Genomic DNA, 17,500 nt, shown 5'->3' on the forward strand with positions numbered 1-17,500 from the left:
AATGTCTCGAAAAGCGTGAGAAGATCTGAATGTCAGCACCATTGAACTTACATACCGGAGGGTGTCAAGTGCAGGTGCAGTTCACTGTTTTACGTATACCATAACTGAAAGGAAAGGAACTTTATTTAAGTGTCTAGTCGTTCTAGCGCTGGCGCGCTAGTTGGGGACACTGTAAACTGAAATTAACAATGAAAGTAAATCAACCCAAACCTTTACAAAAACCTTTACAAAAATGCTAACCTTCAGCTTAAACATTCTTTCTTAGGCCTAATGTTAGCAATAGTGAAGGTTTGAGTTGTTTCAGCTATAATAGTGAAACAATGACCTGCAACCCAAGCCTGCAACCTCTGTCTAACGCCAGGTGATTTTACTGGTCAATGGGGAACCCCTGGGAGTCAATGGCCGTTTTTATACTAGAGACGCATAATTCATCTGGGACGAACTTGGGCAAACATTTTTTCTGCCTCTGTTAAATTCGTCTAGTATAAAGACGGCCACAAGATGCATTATGCGTCTGGACGAAGAATCTATTTTAGTGCGTCTTCGAAGACGCACTAAACTGGAAAGTTCGTCCAGACGCATTATGCGTCTAGTGCTCGTCTTTATACTAGACGAATTTAACAGACGCAGAAAAAATGTTTGCCCAAGTTCGTCCAAGACGAATTATGCGTCTCATATAGTTCGTCCCGTCTTTACACTAGACAGATAATATGAGAGACGCATAACTCGTCTGGACGGATTATGGGTCTCTAGTATAAAAACGGCCAATGGGTTAATAACAATAATTATAACTTCAAGTGAGTACATAAAAAAGCCCTAATAATCACCAATAAAACAGTAGTTTGCAATCATTAGTAATGAGAAAAATAATGGTCATAAAGTGCCTTTTTAAACATTTTTTGTAGTCTTATCTTTTATTGACTCACTCCTCTTTAGTGAAGAACAGAATAAATAACTGGGAAATCGAGTGCCAAAAAAAAATGTTGGAAGAGCAAGAGAGGCCACATGCAAAGGAGAAAAAAAGGAAGGGCACTGATTGTTACACTGGTTTGGGTGAGAGAAGAAGGTGAGTGGGGACTTGCTCTGAGACCCCATAATAAGGGAAATCTTCCAATTCAGCTTAAAGCAAAAAAACTTTATTCACACCTCATTCTATATGCCTTCTCATTTTACACTATGTTTCAGATAACGGCAAAAACAATGAAACAACAACTCCCTTGGGTCTTAAATTACTTCACAAAAGCAATGGCCAGTGAAGATGCTAATGATGGCTAAAACATGTACATCTGCTTTCTAATTCGTGCATCTAGAATTTTAAGGTTTCTTGTTGCAAGATAAATAACAGGTATGTGTATTTTATTTACAATATTAGGCATCCTAACCACAAATCATATTTATGAACTCTTCAAGGTCACATCTAGTTCAACTTGAGATGTAAAAGGCAACTTCGAGGTAATTGACGTCCGTTTTGGTTGGTTTTACTTCTGCAGAGTCTGATTAAGAGACAATTTATCTTGAAAAACTAATACATGTATGCAGCTAGATGTAATGTTAACAACACAATAAATCAAAAATGTTTGCCAGGGCTTGGATTCCTGAAAACAAATAATAATATTGAATGATCTCTATGGATGGAGCAATGTAATGAAATTTTAAGCACTTGGTTATTACAAAACCTGAACAGTGAGTTACTATGCTCGACCCATACAGCTAATATTATTGTGAGGTCATTAACCTATTGATGCCAACTTGGCAGATAAGTTTTCTGCACAACAAAAATTTCCTAATTCATATTGCTTTGGTCAGTGTCTTCTGACTGGTCATTGAATGGGAACAATCAACATCCACTTGCCTTTTGTGGGACAGAAACATATAAACTCAGGATCACTAAAATTCAACAACAGAAAATGTAACCATTGCTAACAGCAAGCTAAAAGGTGGATATTTATACTTCAGCAACATTTTCTCCAACACCTTTGAATCAGTTGGGACAGAATTGTTTACTTACAGTAATGAATAATGAAAGTGCATTGCATTATAATGAACTACCTCTGAAAATTTTCTCTGAGCAATGGTGCTTTGAAAATTTGAAATTTTACAAAGAATGTATGGTAGCATTAGCACCTTTCTCACCCAAGAATTTATCCCCAGTTTTAGATGGCTAATTTTACTTGCTCGTAATCAAAGCTTAAAGGGTTTAAACTGGAGATTTTACTAAGTTTAACAAGTTCTTTTGCCTTGTGAAGTCTTTGTAAAATTAATAAGGATGATGCCTTCTGTGAGCAAACTTTTGTGTTAGACCCACTTTCATATGTTCGCAATTTGTTTCACAGACCGATGTTTGGCAAGATTAAAACAAAGCTTCTACTTATTCCTGCCAAGGAAACGCCTAATATGGGCAGTAAACAGTTCAATTGCCCAACATTACTGGATTTCAAATGATGTCAAAGCAAAACTTTCCAGATAGTTCCATGGAGAGATGATGTTGTTTGCATTCGCATTTGCTAAGCCAATGAAAATTTGCACTTGTTTGTTTTTGTTCAATAAGCCAATTAAATGTTTTGCATTTTGATTTTCGTTCTGTGTTATGTTATTTTTCAAGGTCATATGAAAGTCGCTCTAATGAAAGAAAAATAATGGTAACAATGACATGAGCAAAGATTGCCTTATTAGGTTGGATTTTAGGGTTAGGGTTCCTTCAATCCTGGATTTTTCAGACCTACTTGCAACTGGTAAGTTCCTTATCTAACTGTGATGACCTTTCTATCTTTCATGTCCATTCTGCAGTTCACATAATGAAATGTCATAAGATTATATTCTAAAATAATGTTCAACAATTTCAGTTACAGACGACATCCCTGTCTGGTCTATTATTCAACTTTAACTTTCTGGACTACTTAGTTCATAACAATCTTGTAAAACAATATATTTATAAATAGCAAAAATATCTCGAAAAGTTTTTTTTCTTAAATATTTAAAGTCGACTACACGTATGAAAACTGTTAAACCGGTTCTTCTTTCAGAACTTGCCTAAAATTTTTCAACAATATGACAACCATTTCTTGTGACTCTTCTGAAAGGGATTGGTGGCAGTTCTCTGTGCTTTGTAGCTGAGGTGTACTCCTTTGTTTGGAAGTTTCACAATACCTTACACCTTCACCTTGTGATTCAAATAATCTGTCATCAGCGATACTTGGATCCCCTTTTCTACATGCAGTTTTAAAAGAACTACGCCTTTTCCAGAGTGGCTCCATTGGAACATGTAGCAGTGAATTGGCTATATGTTCGTTCTCTTTATGTATTCTATTATTTGCTGTGTCACTGTGATCTGTCAATAATTGTGAAATTTTGGAACAAATTTCACTGTCAGAAATGCAAGTTTGATCTGACAGTTGCAGAGAGTAGAGCTTTGAACAATACTTGCAACTCTTTTTTGCATTGCTCTTTATTATTGCCAAATTAAGCTGGTCTGCAGATGCAGCTTGTCTCAACTCTGTCTCTTTTTCATGAATCATGTTGATGGAATGTACACCACCCTTCCCATTGCTCCCTGTGGTGTCCGTACTTCCACCCTTAGAAAATAATGCAGTCTCATTTGGAGCATTTGGTGCAGTGTTCTCTTGTACTGATGAACTTGACTTCAAAGCTAATACCAAACAATATATGGAGAAAGCTAAAATAATAATGCATAAAAGTCCCAGAAGAGTGAAAAGTGCGCTCTCCAAGATGGAAAAGTCGTCCACAAAGACCCTTCTTGAAATTCCTTCCAATGTTGTGTCATTTCTTTTTGTTGATATGACCTTCCCTCTAGTCGCTGTAAGAATTGTTTTTAGGGTGGTTTTGGGGGTAAAACGTTCTTCAGTGACAGTAATGGTACCGTTGATGTCAACTTCTCTTTGTGTGTAAAAGCATGTATGCTTCCTTGACAGGAGCCCAAAAGACGTGTAAACCATTTCCACCTCCTTTGGTTCTTGTTTCATTCTTGTGGAGATGTGACAAACCACAAAGCATCGCGCTAGCTTTCCGAGTTGTTTGAAGTATTCAGACAATTCTGCTGGGAAGAGGTCTTTTGCCTTGTGGACTTGATTCAGAGTCCATTTGTTTGATGTTAATGGTGATTTAATTGTTTTATTTGATTGCCGTCTACTTAAGCTTATGGACATGACATTAGCATTTAAGATTTCCACAAGTTGTTCCTGTGTCTTTGCAACTAGAGCATGCACAATCTTGTAGGTTGATCTCAACTCTCTTAGGTGATTAGATGATTTTCTTTTCACCTTCAGTCTGAATAAAATGGAGAATTTTTTGCTGTTTCCATAGACTTCATCAATGATGAGCTGTGCACTGTTTATAAGTTCGTTGCTTTCTGCCAAATACTGAGTAGTGCTGCCTGGACCCAAAACTTTGTCTTTGTGATTAATCACCATTTCATATTCCAGAAGAGTCCGGTAAATCTGGGGTCCTTTGTTTGAAAAGCTCGGCAACCACGTTCTTTTGTCCCCACTGATCAAGTTCACAGTGATGTTGACTGGAGGAATTGAAGGTATTAACTTCAAACAATCCATCTTGGTATCAGCACAAGCTCGAGGTAACCTTACAAATGGGAAGATTTGTTGCACTGCATTCTGGGTCTCCTCAAATGTCAAACCACCAAAGGGCAAGTGCCTCCTCCTTCCTTTGTTGTAGGCCATGGACATAGTATTCACAAGGTGGCATTGAAATGGCAAGGGAAACTTTTCAAACATTTTCGAAAGTTTGTGGTCAATGATTCTGACACATTTGCTTGTTTTAAGATGGCGCATACCCATCCGAAAACGATCAAATGAAAAACTGTCATTAATATTGTGTTTCCATTCTGTATTGTGTTTCCATTGTGTATAGTTGTTGAGAAGTTCTTTTATGTCTGACACACTGCAGGAGGTTGCCTTGGAAATATTATCAAGGAGTTCACTTTGCTTCATATTAGGTAGTGATAAAAACAAGGTGGCCATTTCCGCCCTAAACCTTGACAAGACTAGTGCCAATGTTTTGTTTAAATTTTGATCCGTAGTGTTCCTGGATCGTCTTCTTTCAGGGAAGCCATTAAGAAACTTGTCATCTTTTTCATCTGCTTTGCTTGAGATATCACTGTTGAAAATATTTTTTGGAAACCCTAGAAAACAATAAGGGTTGGGTAACTTATTATTTTTGTCTGAGACATACTGACAATCTACTTTATATTTTTATTTTATTATAAGTAAGGCTGAGTCTGATAGATTAATGACCAATGGATGACTAAATGAAATCATCCAACCCATTACTTTGCACCAGCCACAATTTTTCTCTTCAGTTAAATCTTAATGTTATCTTGACTACTATACTCTGCAAACAACATTCATTCGTCCTCTCATTCCTTCCATTCGTTACTATTACTTATACCTATTATCATCATCATTATTATTATTATTATTATTGTTATTATTATTATTATTATGTTCATCATCTCTTTCTATTAACCAAGATTCTTTTAAATTTATCTCTAAATTTATTTTGAAAACAAATGAAGGACTCGTTAATTTGCTAAATATGTTTGTGTGGCTAATAAAATTGGCTTTTAGGCCACAGATTAGATGCAATTAGAATTGAGGAACTCCCAGTTTGAATTTTAGCACCTGAATATGTAGCACTGCAGGGAGTATTACTCAATAACCGGTTGGGTGGTCGGCACACGTTCAAGCATGGTCCATGCTCCATGTCCATCAGGACTATTATACATGTAAGTAACATAATGGCTGAGTTGACATATGAGAGCCTTAATTGAGACTTTACTGCATCGCAGCCAATAAAGTTAATCTGTTTAAAAGGTTAAATATGTCAGAGGCAATCAGAGAACGTAATGTATAATTGGAGTATAAACTCTTTTATCACTAAGCTGTTAACCTTCCAAAGCCCCTTCTGGTCGATTCAGGGTTCCTTGATGTGGTTGGCCGAAGCTCTCACTTTAAACCATATTATGGACAGAAAGGCTGAACTCCAGCCAATTTTTAAGGACTTAAGCAACGTTCGAGATAAAGCGGCTTTCATAGTATCACCCTTTAATACTAACTCTTCTGAGAAAAGTTTTATGACAGAAGGAAAGATTAAATGGTTCGTACATCACGCACAACACACTCTGACGAAGCAACGACAGGGAAACGCAAGTAAGGCACTCTTTAGTTTTCAAAGCGATCACAGTTATTTACCACACCGTTACACATAAACTGTGAAAACTGAGTAAACGCATCAAAGAAGGAAGGCTTTGTGTTTTTAGAGAAAAAAATAGTTTATCACGCAGTGCTTACCTAATCTGATAAACAGCAGCAACACAATCAGGACACCACCAAGATAGGAATTTCTCATTGCCTGCATCCCGTCTTCAGTATTCCTCGCTCACTAAACTCAGAACAAAACACACTTGAGTTAATCTGGGTGCTGTGTAGCTGTTTTATGCCAGTTTCGCAGCATTCATCCATTAGAGATACCTTACTTCCTCAGTTTTACTCCGGAAAAGTGTTAAAGCCGTAAACTAATCTTCAAAGAAATCTCGTGTTTAGGATGTTCCATCGTTACGGAGGGATTTATCTCCTATCGGAAAAGCGAGGGGCGCCTTGTCACCCTAAATAACGTGAAATTAAAACCGAGTAACCTTTTCACCTATTAGACAGTGGGCCATTTTGGAATGATGAAAAAAACAATTGAAACATTGCGTGATGAATGTTATCTCTTTTACCACTAACATGAAAAGTTCTTTCACAGAACATGTTCACAATGTGCTCTTTTTTCGAAATTAAAAAGGTCACACGTTACCGCGTTGGTCCAAAATGTTATATGATAAGAACATAGCCTATCTGCTTTTCTTTATCTGTTTTTAATTAAGGACGAGAAAAATTACGAGACGAGAAAAATTAAAGCGGACAGGCCGTTTTGAACGATGGCCAATTGAACAGAATTGTAAAATGACCCCTTCGGAGATATTCGCAGAGGCACTGCTTGAAAGCCGTATATTGTGACCACAATTTTTCGAAATTTGAATCTACCTCCACTCATGGCTATGGCAAATAGCATTTCTTAAACACGAAAAATGTTTGTTCCCAATGGTAGCAGAGGTTGTTACTTAGTTAATGAGCATCGAAAGTTCTTATAACATTAAAAGACCAATAGTTTTTGGGTTCAGAAGCGCTGATCGGTGACGTTGAAAGTGATAAAACACTACTACTCCCGATCGACAAAGCGGACGACTACGAACAAACAGATTTTCTTGCCGTGAACCGAAGAAGTCAAAACTATACTCTGCAACGAATGTGAAAGCTGATTAATACACCAAGTGAAAACAGATTCCAAGGAATTTTCACTTCATCTCTCTGTTTAACTGACTTACAATAAACCAGGATAGATGTAAGTTATATCAATTGTGGTCATCCTGTGACCATAGTCTAGTTGTCTTTCCCGTGAATTTCGAAGCGTTTGTTAACTTTACGAAAATGCAAGGGTTCGGTAAGTGCCAAGGCAAGAGGGTTTCCCCATCATAGTTCACTATGGCGATACTTTTCACTATGGCGATCAATATCCATTCGTCATCTGCACGATAAACCCTTGGTTCGGTCGTACATTAATTGTCTTTGGATTCGACATGAAAGGGTATTGATAGACGTGATTACCTCGTAATGTGCCTTCAAGAAACCCAGCTTGGACGATCATCAGTGTTAACAATTCTCAAATACATATCACGGAACACATCCATTTCGAACAATTGGCAGCCACTTTAGGTGCACGGATTGCGTTTGATTGACAGGTCAGGATAAGGTGACATGCTGGGCGTGTGACAAGCGAAAATCACGTCAATTTTCGTTTTCAAGAAATATCAAATTTGGCAAACTTCACGGTCTGGGTTCTTTCAAATGAACCAATCCCGCTTCGTCCGGCATCGATCAAGAAGAAATCAAACCATAACTCGATTTCCATCCTTTCATCTGTTGGGAGGATGCACCGGATTATTCGTGGAAAATTTCATTGGACTCGGGCTTAGAGATAGATAAAGTATACAGATCTGATATCACCGACTGCCCTGCGCCCTCAGAGGCAGTTATTTATGATAAAACGTAAAGAGATTATTAACCACAAATGGAAACGTAACCCTGAATTTTCTTTGCTCTTTTGGGCGTTTTAAAAGACATCGCCCTTGATGAAGCTGACAACAAGTATTTCTATTTATTCCCTCGTTCACGATTGACCAGAGTGCATTGAACTTTCTATCGCTGCTTTTGGCAAACACTGAACTTAAGTCAACTTGAAGGTGAACGGAAATTTTTAGTACATTCGCTGTCGCTCACGATTTCCTTGCTTTTATCGAAACTATGCGATACATTTTGCACCTTTATGCACCTTGTTGCCAAGTCAGTCTGTTAGTCTATTGTTAGTGCAGTAAAGGATCTCGATGCAAAGTTCATCTCTTCAAGAGTTCGAACTGCAGGTTAATTATTTTCAATGTTTTTCTAAGGTGCCTTGTGCGTTCCTGAATTTCTTAGGACTCCATCAGGTCTGTAATGACATCGCATTGTTTATCTACTTTCCGTATCACACCCGGTATATCACACGGTATCACAATATTCGCATTTCCTGGTTTTTGTTTTTTTATCATAAGGTGGAGCTGAGTGAAAGAGTTCTTTGACTGTTAGTTTCCGAAGGGATATTTAAATTGTTCAGAAGGGTGTTTTTTTTTCCTGTTCGGGACAGAAACACTCAAAGTTGTCACAAACAACAGATGAAGTTCCCCTTCTTTTTGTAAAGAATTGAAGACCAAAATATTTCCATTAAATCCTGAAATCATCAAGAAAGTAATCTTCTAATCTTTATACTCCTGCTTCTGTTATCTAAAGCAACCTGTGGTGAGCTCATCTTAGGGGTCAGGTCTCTGTCAACTCTTAAAGCCATCGACTTGACGTTGAAAGAATGCTCAAATCTTTGACATTTTGAAACATCAAGGACCTTGACGAAAGGAGTGATGATATGGTTTGGCGAGGAAGCTAAAGCGAGGTACTTTTCAGAAAAACTTTGCCGGTCGCGAATCCGAAATCCAATGCACGTCACCCGTAGATTTTAATAGAAACATTCAATCAAAACCCCTATGGTGTCCAAGAGATTCAAGAAAATAATTATCTTTTGATTTCAATAGAGTGCCGTCTTGTATTTCAGAGGCATGAAGATAAGTATTTTCAAGTACGGCAATGGCAAGAATTAAGAAAGAAAGATCTTCCTTGGTAATCTTTAACCCCACTGAAAGATAGGTTTACGAGCAGCAAACAGCCTGATTTATCGTCAAAGCTGTTACATGAAGGACGTTCCTTTGATCGCAGTCAGTTTTACCGGACTATAGTCCCGGGGGGGGGGGGGTACTCGACATATCCCTGGGTGGGGAGGTACGGCGCGGCCCCTCATACCCGGACAAATATCCCTAATTTTCCTACCCATTTTAAGACAGAATTCTGATTTTTGATACCCTGTTTAAGACATTTAACCCAGTTTTAGACAAAAATTGATACTGAAATCGTTACCCTGATTATGAGCCCCCATCCGAACACGTGAGCGTTTCCATTTGAAAACGCATGCCTTTTTTATGCGTTTCCGCCTATCATCCACTTGCTCTGGCACGGCGTAAAACGCCTTAGAAGGTAGACGCTTCTGAAAACGCTTTACGAAGTGACAGTGAACACTAAAAGAAAAGAACGCCTTGGTGGTAGTGTGGACAGGTGAAAAAGGAGTCGGTTGAAAACAATGACGTAACATGTGAAACTGAGATTACAGTGGATAGGTAAAAATGGAGATTTTAAAAAACATTGACATAAGAGCGCGAGAGAAGTTCAAAACTAGTCGATTAACTGGTTATTTCGCGTTGCAAGGTTGCTAGGTGAAAACGATAAGAAAAAAGCGCGTGTGGTTGTAACTATTGTTCTTTGCTTTCACAAGATGACAAAGAAGCATTTTGGAAACACAATGTGAGGTTGGAGCCTGAAACTTGTGGGTTGCAAGATATTTGGACATTCTAGAAGTTTATTTAGTCTGTTAGTTCTATCTCATGTCAAACGCCACTTTGCTTGGGATCGTTTTGTCATACCTGGTATCGAACAAACTGCCATTTCTTTTTGGAATTTGTTGTTTTGTGCTTAGAGTGTGGGAGGGAAAAACTCGAAGATTTCTCTTGCTATAAGATGTTCTGGAATGCAACCGAATCTTTCTCCAATGACGTTATCATAGTTAATCATTGTGAGAGCAATAGAAGAGGTCAAAAACAATGACGCTGGCAATAGCCATGTCCCCGCCTCGTAATTTTACCGTGTTTATCCATTGCAGTTTATAGTAAAAACAACTTAAAATGACAAAAATCATTTGATCTATCTTGTTGAGTAGCTTGCTTCTTTTGCCCCACTCAAAGCCTAGCAATGGTTTCTCACTTTATTGAAATATGAATCAGTACTGATGACCAGGTGAGTGGGGAAAAAATCACAGTTAGATACCTTATTGGAGTGGCTCTTGTTGGTCTCTGGTTGACACGTGTTCAACGCTCCAACAAAAATCATCCTCGGAGTTCTTGTGTTTCTTTGAAGCCGTTGAAACTTCCTTTCTACTAATGCGTGTAACCACGGCTAACCATGAGTTTGCTAATGTTTAATACACCAGGTTGAGCTTAGGACAACAACAGGCGCAATTCTCAGCGGTGCCCGGTGCCATGGAAGTACTTTGCAATATCATTGTACTCCCTTACTCTCAGGCAACTTCAGGTTAAGTCTCATTCACTGAATCAGAACAAATAAAATGCCATCGTTCATTTGTTTTTAAAGACGTTACGGAGCACGCAGCTGAGGGTGGTCGTCAACCAAAATGTGACTACCTCTGCATTTTTTTGTTTTGTACTTTCAAGTGTTCGGTTTTCTGTTTTGTAACTGAATATCGCCCTTAAGTAGAATTCAATACTGAACCGCTTTGGCTTGAAAGACATTTTGCGCTGTTCTTTCCCGTTACTTTTCTTACCACAAACTGTTTCATTGCATTTGTCCAACTTACCTGAACAAAGCGAGAAAATGATGCCAGTTTCATTTCCCCTCAAAGGCATCAAGAGTTACTGATAAACAATAATACGCGTGGAACAACCAACAGCAGTGTTTCATTTCGTTTCCCTTCCTCACAGAAGACAAGTCTGATTAGAACAATGATAAATATAGTGATGTTATTTCAGACACTATTTTCAGAGAGTTGAGGGAGGTAGGACCGATTGCGTGGACACAATTGCTCAGGACTTGTTATGAATGCGGATATGCCGTGAACATCTTGTTTCGATGAACAGTTTGTTCTGGAAGTCTGAAGCTGTTGCCTTTGTTCTTCAGTTCTCCAATGCCTATGTCACTATGATTGGTTGTTCTCATTGATTTCGTCATTGGCTGTTTAATCTTTTGTTTTTGGAAACGAAAACTTTATAAGCTGATTAATATCCCGTGAATACTCGTTGTATGGTGTCAAGTTATTATCTACCAAGTTAGCTGGAGTCAACAAGACAGAATGTTGCCGCCTGGCGCAAGAGTTTCGGTTACGTCTTGCATGTTATTTCTTAAGTTCACCTCCGTTGGCAAAGGCCGGAGTTCTGTTCATTTGTGCTGCAATGAATAAACCAATACGAATCTACCCACGATGCAGACGTAGCCGTAACGCTTCGCCGAGGCCGAGAGTTTCACACTGGCTCAATTAAAACTGGTTTATGGAACCAGATGCTCAAGTCTTTTTATACTCCTTCTCTTCACATTTATACAAATGAACAAATGATTACAACGCTCAAGGTGGCTCTAATTTATTTCAGACCTTCCAAAGGCGCCTCTTTATAGATTTTCTAGAAACATCGAGATTGTTTGTCATCGAAAGGTCCTTCATAATCTATAAATACGGCAATACACATAATCGTCAAAGTAAGTAATCCTATTTCAAGAGCGCTTTGTCCAAAAAAGTGCTCAGTTCCTGAATTAACCCAGTGTTTATCTGACTCTTTTTTTTTGTCCTTCGTCCTGTGTAATTCTATTGAGTGTTTTTTCTGTGAAAGAGATCCTTTCAAAACAGACGGCATCTTTGAGGCGATTTGCTTCCCGCAGCTACTATTATTCCACCGTGTAATTGCTTTCAAGGCCGGGGATTGTTGCCAGTTTAGGAGATGGGCAATACCACCTGATTTCTTTTTGGTGAACCCAAAAGGTAATCTTACCCTCGACACTGAAGCACATGCTGACTTATTGGTCCTCAGTTGAGGACAAAACCTGTGTGCGGAGAAGCCCCGCAAGTTTGATTTTACACCACCATAAGCTCTAAAGTCGGGTGAAAAAAGTCGAGAAAAATTTCGATTTTGGTTTTAGGATAAAAACCAAAGGTCAAGAAAAATGTAGAGAAAAGAAAAATCGAGCACGAATTTTGCACGGCACTAACCGGGCACCGTACCTGTGAGCCATATGAAATATGCAACGAAAGAAGACATAAGCAGGTATTGCTATATTCCGACGAGTGGCTTTTAACTGAATTTCGGTGAAAAGCCACTCCATGGAAGGTGACGCGCCGACAGCCGCTGTCGAGTAGACCAATTTCGAAATATTAATATTCAGCTTGATAGCGATGCAGAGAGGACAAAAACAATAGGAACAAGTTGCAATGAATGTGAAAGATATTAACATATCAGGCACTTTCCTTTGTCTTTGTCCAGGGGGAAAAGCAGTGCAAATTCAGCGCTTACTAGCTAAACTGTTGTAGGAAACCACCCCCCCCCCCCCCTCCTTAAAACGGCATATATAGGGGAAATGAAACTAACGATGTACGTAGCTACAAGAGAATAATTGTTGAGATCAAGTTTGATGCACACAGGATTTGAACACGGACGAGTCTTCAGCAGAGAGCTGTGACGATATCAGGATTCAAAAATATTTTTAATTGTTTACTTGCCGATGGAATCTGGATTAACAGGATAAACATTTATTCTGAAAAAGTCTGGTTTTTCTCTATTATTACCACCAGAAAACGTCTATTATCGTTGTCTTCATAACAGCAAATGCGAAAATGACCTACTACGTTATTCAGTTTCTCATTTCAGAAATGGAACCCACGCTTCATGTTCACCTGTGCCACATGTTTGGGAATGCACGTTTTTATACTAGAGACGCATATTAGCCCATTTCCAAGTTGCTGTTTGCCTCGGTTTTAAACCGAGTCCTGGTGCACAACCATTCATATGCGTCTTGTGCCGGTCTTTATACTGGACGAATTTAAGAGATGCAGAAAAAATATTTGCCCAAGTTCGTCCCAGACTGATTACGCGTCTTATATAGTTCGTCCCATCTTTACACTAAAAGGAATAAAATGAGAGACGCATAATTCGCCTGGACATATTAAGCGTCTCTAGTGTAAAAACGGCCAGTTTTAGCAAGGAAACTATTACTAGAAATAGCGACAAAATGATATCATGAACCACCCTATCATTTAAATCTCCGATGTGCATTTATTTATTTATTTATTTATTTATTTATTTATACATCATTTAAGACGTCATATGTTTTTTATCCGAATCCGAATTGTGATTTTTCAAAATACGTACAAGGATGAAAATTTGCAGCAGCAGATTTTGTTTGTGTTTTGACAACATCCCTTAATTAATCTACGATTGCTGGACGAGTTGAAATTTTCTTGAGGAATTGCTCTTAAATCTCTTTCATGTCAATAATAATGTTACCGAAATTCACAGATTAGCTCAATCTAGTACAATAAATATCATCTGTACATTTTTTTCCGCAATGAAAATAATATAACTATATCGATTCTCTAAAATTCAGTACGCCCCATTTATCTGTTTCAGTTCCGGTATATTGAAGAAAAAGTCCAGTGAATTAGGGTTAGCAAGAGCGCCTCTGCTTGTCACTCGCTCTCCTCCCAGAATTTTTTTCACTGCGACTTCCACTTTCTTACCACTGGCTGTGTAAGGGATTTCTTTAGTTTCAATTACAATCTCTGGAACGTGACGCGCCGATAGCCGCTGTCGAATTGTGGTCTTTACCATTGCCTTCAGCTCGTTGTTGAACCTGCAATCAAAATCAAACGGCAAACTAGTGGGTGATTCAGCAAATATTCAGTGCCGTTTTTCTATAAGGTGTTTACATAGGATACCTTGGAACAAATGCGGGGTCTTGTTTCTCGCATCCGTTGCCTTCAGGGCAAGATGATTGACTGCCAAAGTACATAAAGCTATGCACGCATTTCGTGCTCTACCAAAGGCGTAAATCGCTGTTCGGTTGTCCCAAATTTGTAACACGCTGAGAGCATGTTTCTTGAAATGGCCCTTAATAGGGAATGCGTAGTACATGACAAAACGGATCGTTGCCCGACATAAAGCTGTTATGTTTTCGAAATTCAATTTTTTCCAACCCCTTTTTCCCTTTGGTATAATCCGAGTCCATCAAATATATATCATATCCATTGACTGATCATTACCTGAATCCGTTGGCTATTTTCAAGAACAGTACAACTCGTTCTCCTTCGTCGGTTGGCTGCCCAACACACAAACTGTCCTCCACTTCTTCGAATTGCTCAACTACAAAATGAGAACCTCTTCTAATTTTAATCTTCGAATTCGATTTAGATGATTGACGCCTGTGTCTAAACTGACAACTACTGAAACAACCAGTTCTACAACGGGGCCATGCAGGACTTCGTTTTACTCAAACTAACTCTATTACGGGGTGTCGACGTAAATTTGTTGACAGGAAAAGGCACACATGATGTATTTAGTGGGATTTCTGACTCATTTTAAACAAGATGCCTCGTTTTGTCTGGTCGACGCTTGTTTCAATAGAAAGACAAATATTCCAACAGATGACTACCATAATCAGTTCATATATAGTGGGTCTCTTCATGCACATTGACATGATGCGCTTATTGAGTTGTCAGTCTCCCTGCTCTTTCTATCTGTCGGCTTTACCAAGCTACAATTTTATCCCTCATCTAGTAATGGCCTTTTTCTCACGAGTCTCCTTTAGCTCAGTGATTGAGCATCCGAATTAGAAATCGGAAGGTCGTAGGATCGACTCTTATTCGGGAGCACTCGGATTTTTCCGAGTATCCCCGAGTCACCATTAAAACTATATCATCTCTTCAACTTCCTGTGGGAGTTCAGAGGATATAAACAAAAGCATGCCGCACAGACATCCTACTTAACAGAACTTAAGTTTACCTATGTTGTAGATTTCCGCACTTCCAAACCTAACACCAGCTGGATTCAAAGTTCCGTCACTGAAGTCCAGAATAAATAACATAAGTCAGAAGTGATATCACCATAATAGCTACCAGAAATCAATAAAACAAGAATGTAAATTAACAATCACTCACAACAGTGAACGAGATGAGAGTGTTGGTATAGCATGGGTGGGCTCCCCCAGCACAGTCACAAATGAGCCTATTTTTAGAATACCCGTTCCCGCGAAAATCAGTTGTCGTGTCACTGAAAAAAACATAGCAGAAGAAGTCACGCGTGACATGGCTTCTTCTGATTGGTTCAAATTGACGGCCCTTTGTTTGTTTTGCGCGCAAAGGGTATCTAAAAATGAATACATTTGTGACTGTCCTGGCGCAAGGCCGCAAAGTGATAGATCAACGCTCTTATGTAATTCACCCTTGTCACTCAGCGATGTCAACTGAGCTTATCGCTCATTTTACCTTCTGCCAAGCATCAAAATGCCTCCTGTTGAAGAGTTAATTGAGCAGAAATCTCCATGAGTCCAAACGCCTGTTCAATTTAAATTGAAAACTAAAAACTTTCATCCAAGTCATACAATAAGAGACAAGATAAATTAGAGATGGTCCTATGAATATACGATTTTGGTTTCCCTGTGCAACAAGTTAAATTAACGTGTCCTGGGAAATTCACTTTTATGGAGAAACTAACCTGGAAACTTGTCAAAGTAAGCCTTCTTGTACTTAAGTCCATGAGGATCGTTCCAAAAGCAAATTGGCATGCAAGGGAAAGGCTTTATGCACACCAACTCACCGCTCTGATCATACACTGCTTCACCTACAACGTTTAATAGCACATGTGTGTGAGTAGCTTCGGGGCTGCTCAGAAGTGGTTGGCAAATTTTTCTCAATTTCTGTAGTTGGCAAAATGAATTTAATATGCTTTGTGCATCTTCTACCGGTTGAATTTAGATGCGCTGGTATTTTTTCTGGAAATTGAAGTGTCCGAAAATTTTAGGGAATGAGGTCTTCATTTCAGAAATTGCTAGCGGAACGTTACCGGCTTCCAGGAAACCATTTGCTCATCCGACGCTGCTAGGTGACTTTTTTAAGTGCCAAACTTGAATTGCAAAAACATCCGTTCCGAAAACGTAAGGCAATACTTTACCTCTGGTTCCGAATCTTTTAGGTGATGTTTTAGTAAAGAAATCTACAGCTGTCACGTAAAACCGAGATTCTTAGAACAGTAATTGACTCTCCCGAGCACATATTTCATCGAAGATTATCGTTGGGTGCCCCCTGTGCTTTGGGTTTCTTGTGCATTTTAATAACTAAAACGAAATTTAGGGCCGACCCGAGCGATTCATGACACTGCTCGGAAGAGATAAAACACAACCTTCTTTATCTTAAACACATCATCACAGGCCACCATAAGTAACACCTTGGTTGGCTACAATTGTAGATATATGCGTTTGCTAAGTGGTCATTCATAATTTAAAATTTCTGCAGGGAGTTCTAGCCCAGAAAAACAAAACAGTAATGAGTAAATCCTTGCCACATTTGTCGTGAGATAACAAAAGTTATGCTTTGTGATGACGCGCTTTCTATTTGTGGCCGGCAATTGACGGAAATGGCCACGTTAAGTCTCGGGTCAATCCCCTGCTTTCCACCCCACAGAAAGCTGGATACAATCAATCACGTCTCTGTGTTTGACAGGTTCACTGATAGAAGCTACGTGTGAACAATACTTGACATCCAGTGAAAACAAATCATGAAAGTACTGATGTTGGAAGACGCCGCGCTCCGTAATGTTTGGGGCCTTTTTTTATTGCTTCCCTTGCCTTTTGTGAATACCAAGCTAATTGGGGATTAAATGCTAAAATTCAAAGAGGATTTTTCCCTTGCCGCATTTAGGCCACGGGCCAAACCGCAACGCATTATCTCCCAAAAGCGAGAAAATAGATAGGTTTTTACGCCTTTCCTTTATCACCGGAAGAGTAAAAACGAAAAAAAAGAACTATGTAATAACAATACAATACAGACTTAATTGACTGCTCCCCATAGGGCAGGGGCACCCAACGGGAATATAGTTCAAAACCACTTAAATATGGCATTGTTAAACGTATTTTAGTATTTAAATGGTAGATATAGGCATATTTTTATCCCATAAAAATTTTTCATCTGTTCGGATTTCCTAGCCGAAAGTCAAGTGATGCGAAAATGATAGGGATCAAAACTT

The 17,500-nt window shown here is 38.9% G+C and overlaps 2 protein-coding genes and 1 long non-coding RNA gene across 11 annotated transcripts in view; 1 reads left to right on the forward strand and 2 right to left on the reverse strand.

Moving 5' to 3' along the window:
- The window catches only part of LOC138047511 (uncharacterized), a 3,092-nt gene extending 520 nt beyond the window's left edge, over nucleotides 1-2,572 (forward strand). Inside the window, exons 1-3 of one of the 4 annotated variants that reach the window (XR_011131857.1) lie at nucleotides 1-74; nucleotides 937-1,066; nucleotides 1,186-2,572. The exon at nucleotides 1-74 is cut by the window's left edge and continues 520 nt beyond it. This is a non-coding gene — a long non-coding RNA (uncharacterized lncRNA). The remainder of the gene's footprint in view (nucleotides 75-936; nucleotides 1,067-1,185) is intronic. The other 3 variants (XR_011131858.1, XR_011131856.1, XR_011131854.1) reach the window with 3 other exon arrangements.
- On the reverse strand, nucleotides 1,121-11,377 carry LOC138047508 (uncharacterized). 5 transcript variants are annotated; one of them, XM_068894388.1, is made up of 4 exons: nucleotides 11,077-11,377; nucleotides 10,530-10,808; nucleotides 6,321-6,411; nucleotides 1,121-5,152 (listed from the first exon to the last, which is right to left on the reverse strand). In XM_068894388.1, exons 3-4 carry the CDS (start codon nucleotides 6,385-6,387, stop codon nucleotides 3,003-3,005), a joined length of 2,217 nt encoding a protein of 738 aa, XP_068750489.1. In that variant the 5' UTR covers nucleotides 6,388-6,411; nucleotides 10,530-10,808; nucleotides 11,077-11,377; the 3' UTR covers nucleotides 1,121-3,002. The 5 variants fall into 5 exon arrangements, with proteins under 5 accessions (XP_068750489.1, XP_068750488.1, XP_068750487.1 ...); XM_068894387.1 differs by lacking the exon at nucleotides 10,530-10,808; XM_068894386.1 differs by lacking the exons at nucleotides 10,530-10,808; nucleotides 11,077-11,377 and adding an exon at nucleotides 7,677-8,166.
- A 2,140-nt stretch (nucleotides 11,378-13,517) lies between these two features.
- LOC138047512 (acetoacetyl-CoA synthetase-like) overlaps nucleotides 13,518-17,500 on the reverse strand; it is a 19,841-nt gene continuing 15,858 nt past the window's right edge. For both annotated transcript variants that reach the window (XM_068894392.1, XM_068894393.1), the window contains exons 14-18: nucleotides 15,974-16,099; nucleotides 15,745-15,814; nucleotides 15,263-15,321; nucleotides 14,524-14,623; nucleotides 13,518-14,114 (exon numbers count right to left, since the gene is read on the reverse strand). In XM_068894392.1, coding sequence (XP_068750493.1) covers nucleotides 13,865-14,114; nucleotides 14,524-14,623; nucleotides 15,263-15,321; nucleotides 15,745-15,814; nucleotides 15,974-16,099 — 605 coding nt within the window. In that variant the 3' untranslated portion in view covers nucleotides 13,518-13,864. The remainder of the gene's footprint in view (nucleotides 14,115-14,523; nucleotides 14,624-15,262; nucleotides 15,322-15,744; nucleotides 15,815-15,973; nucleotides 16,100-17,500) is intronic.

The sequence above is a fragment of the Montipora capricornis genome, chromosome 4, assembly GCF_036669925.1.
Source record: "Montipora capricornis isolate CH-2021 chromosome 4, ASM3666992v2, whole genome shotgun sequence".
Taxonomy (NCBI): Eukaryota; Metazoa; Cnidaria; class Anthozoa; order Scleractinia; family Acroporidae; genus Montipora; species Montipora capricornis.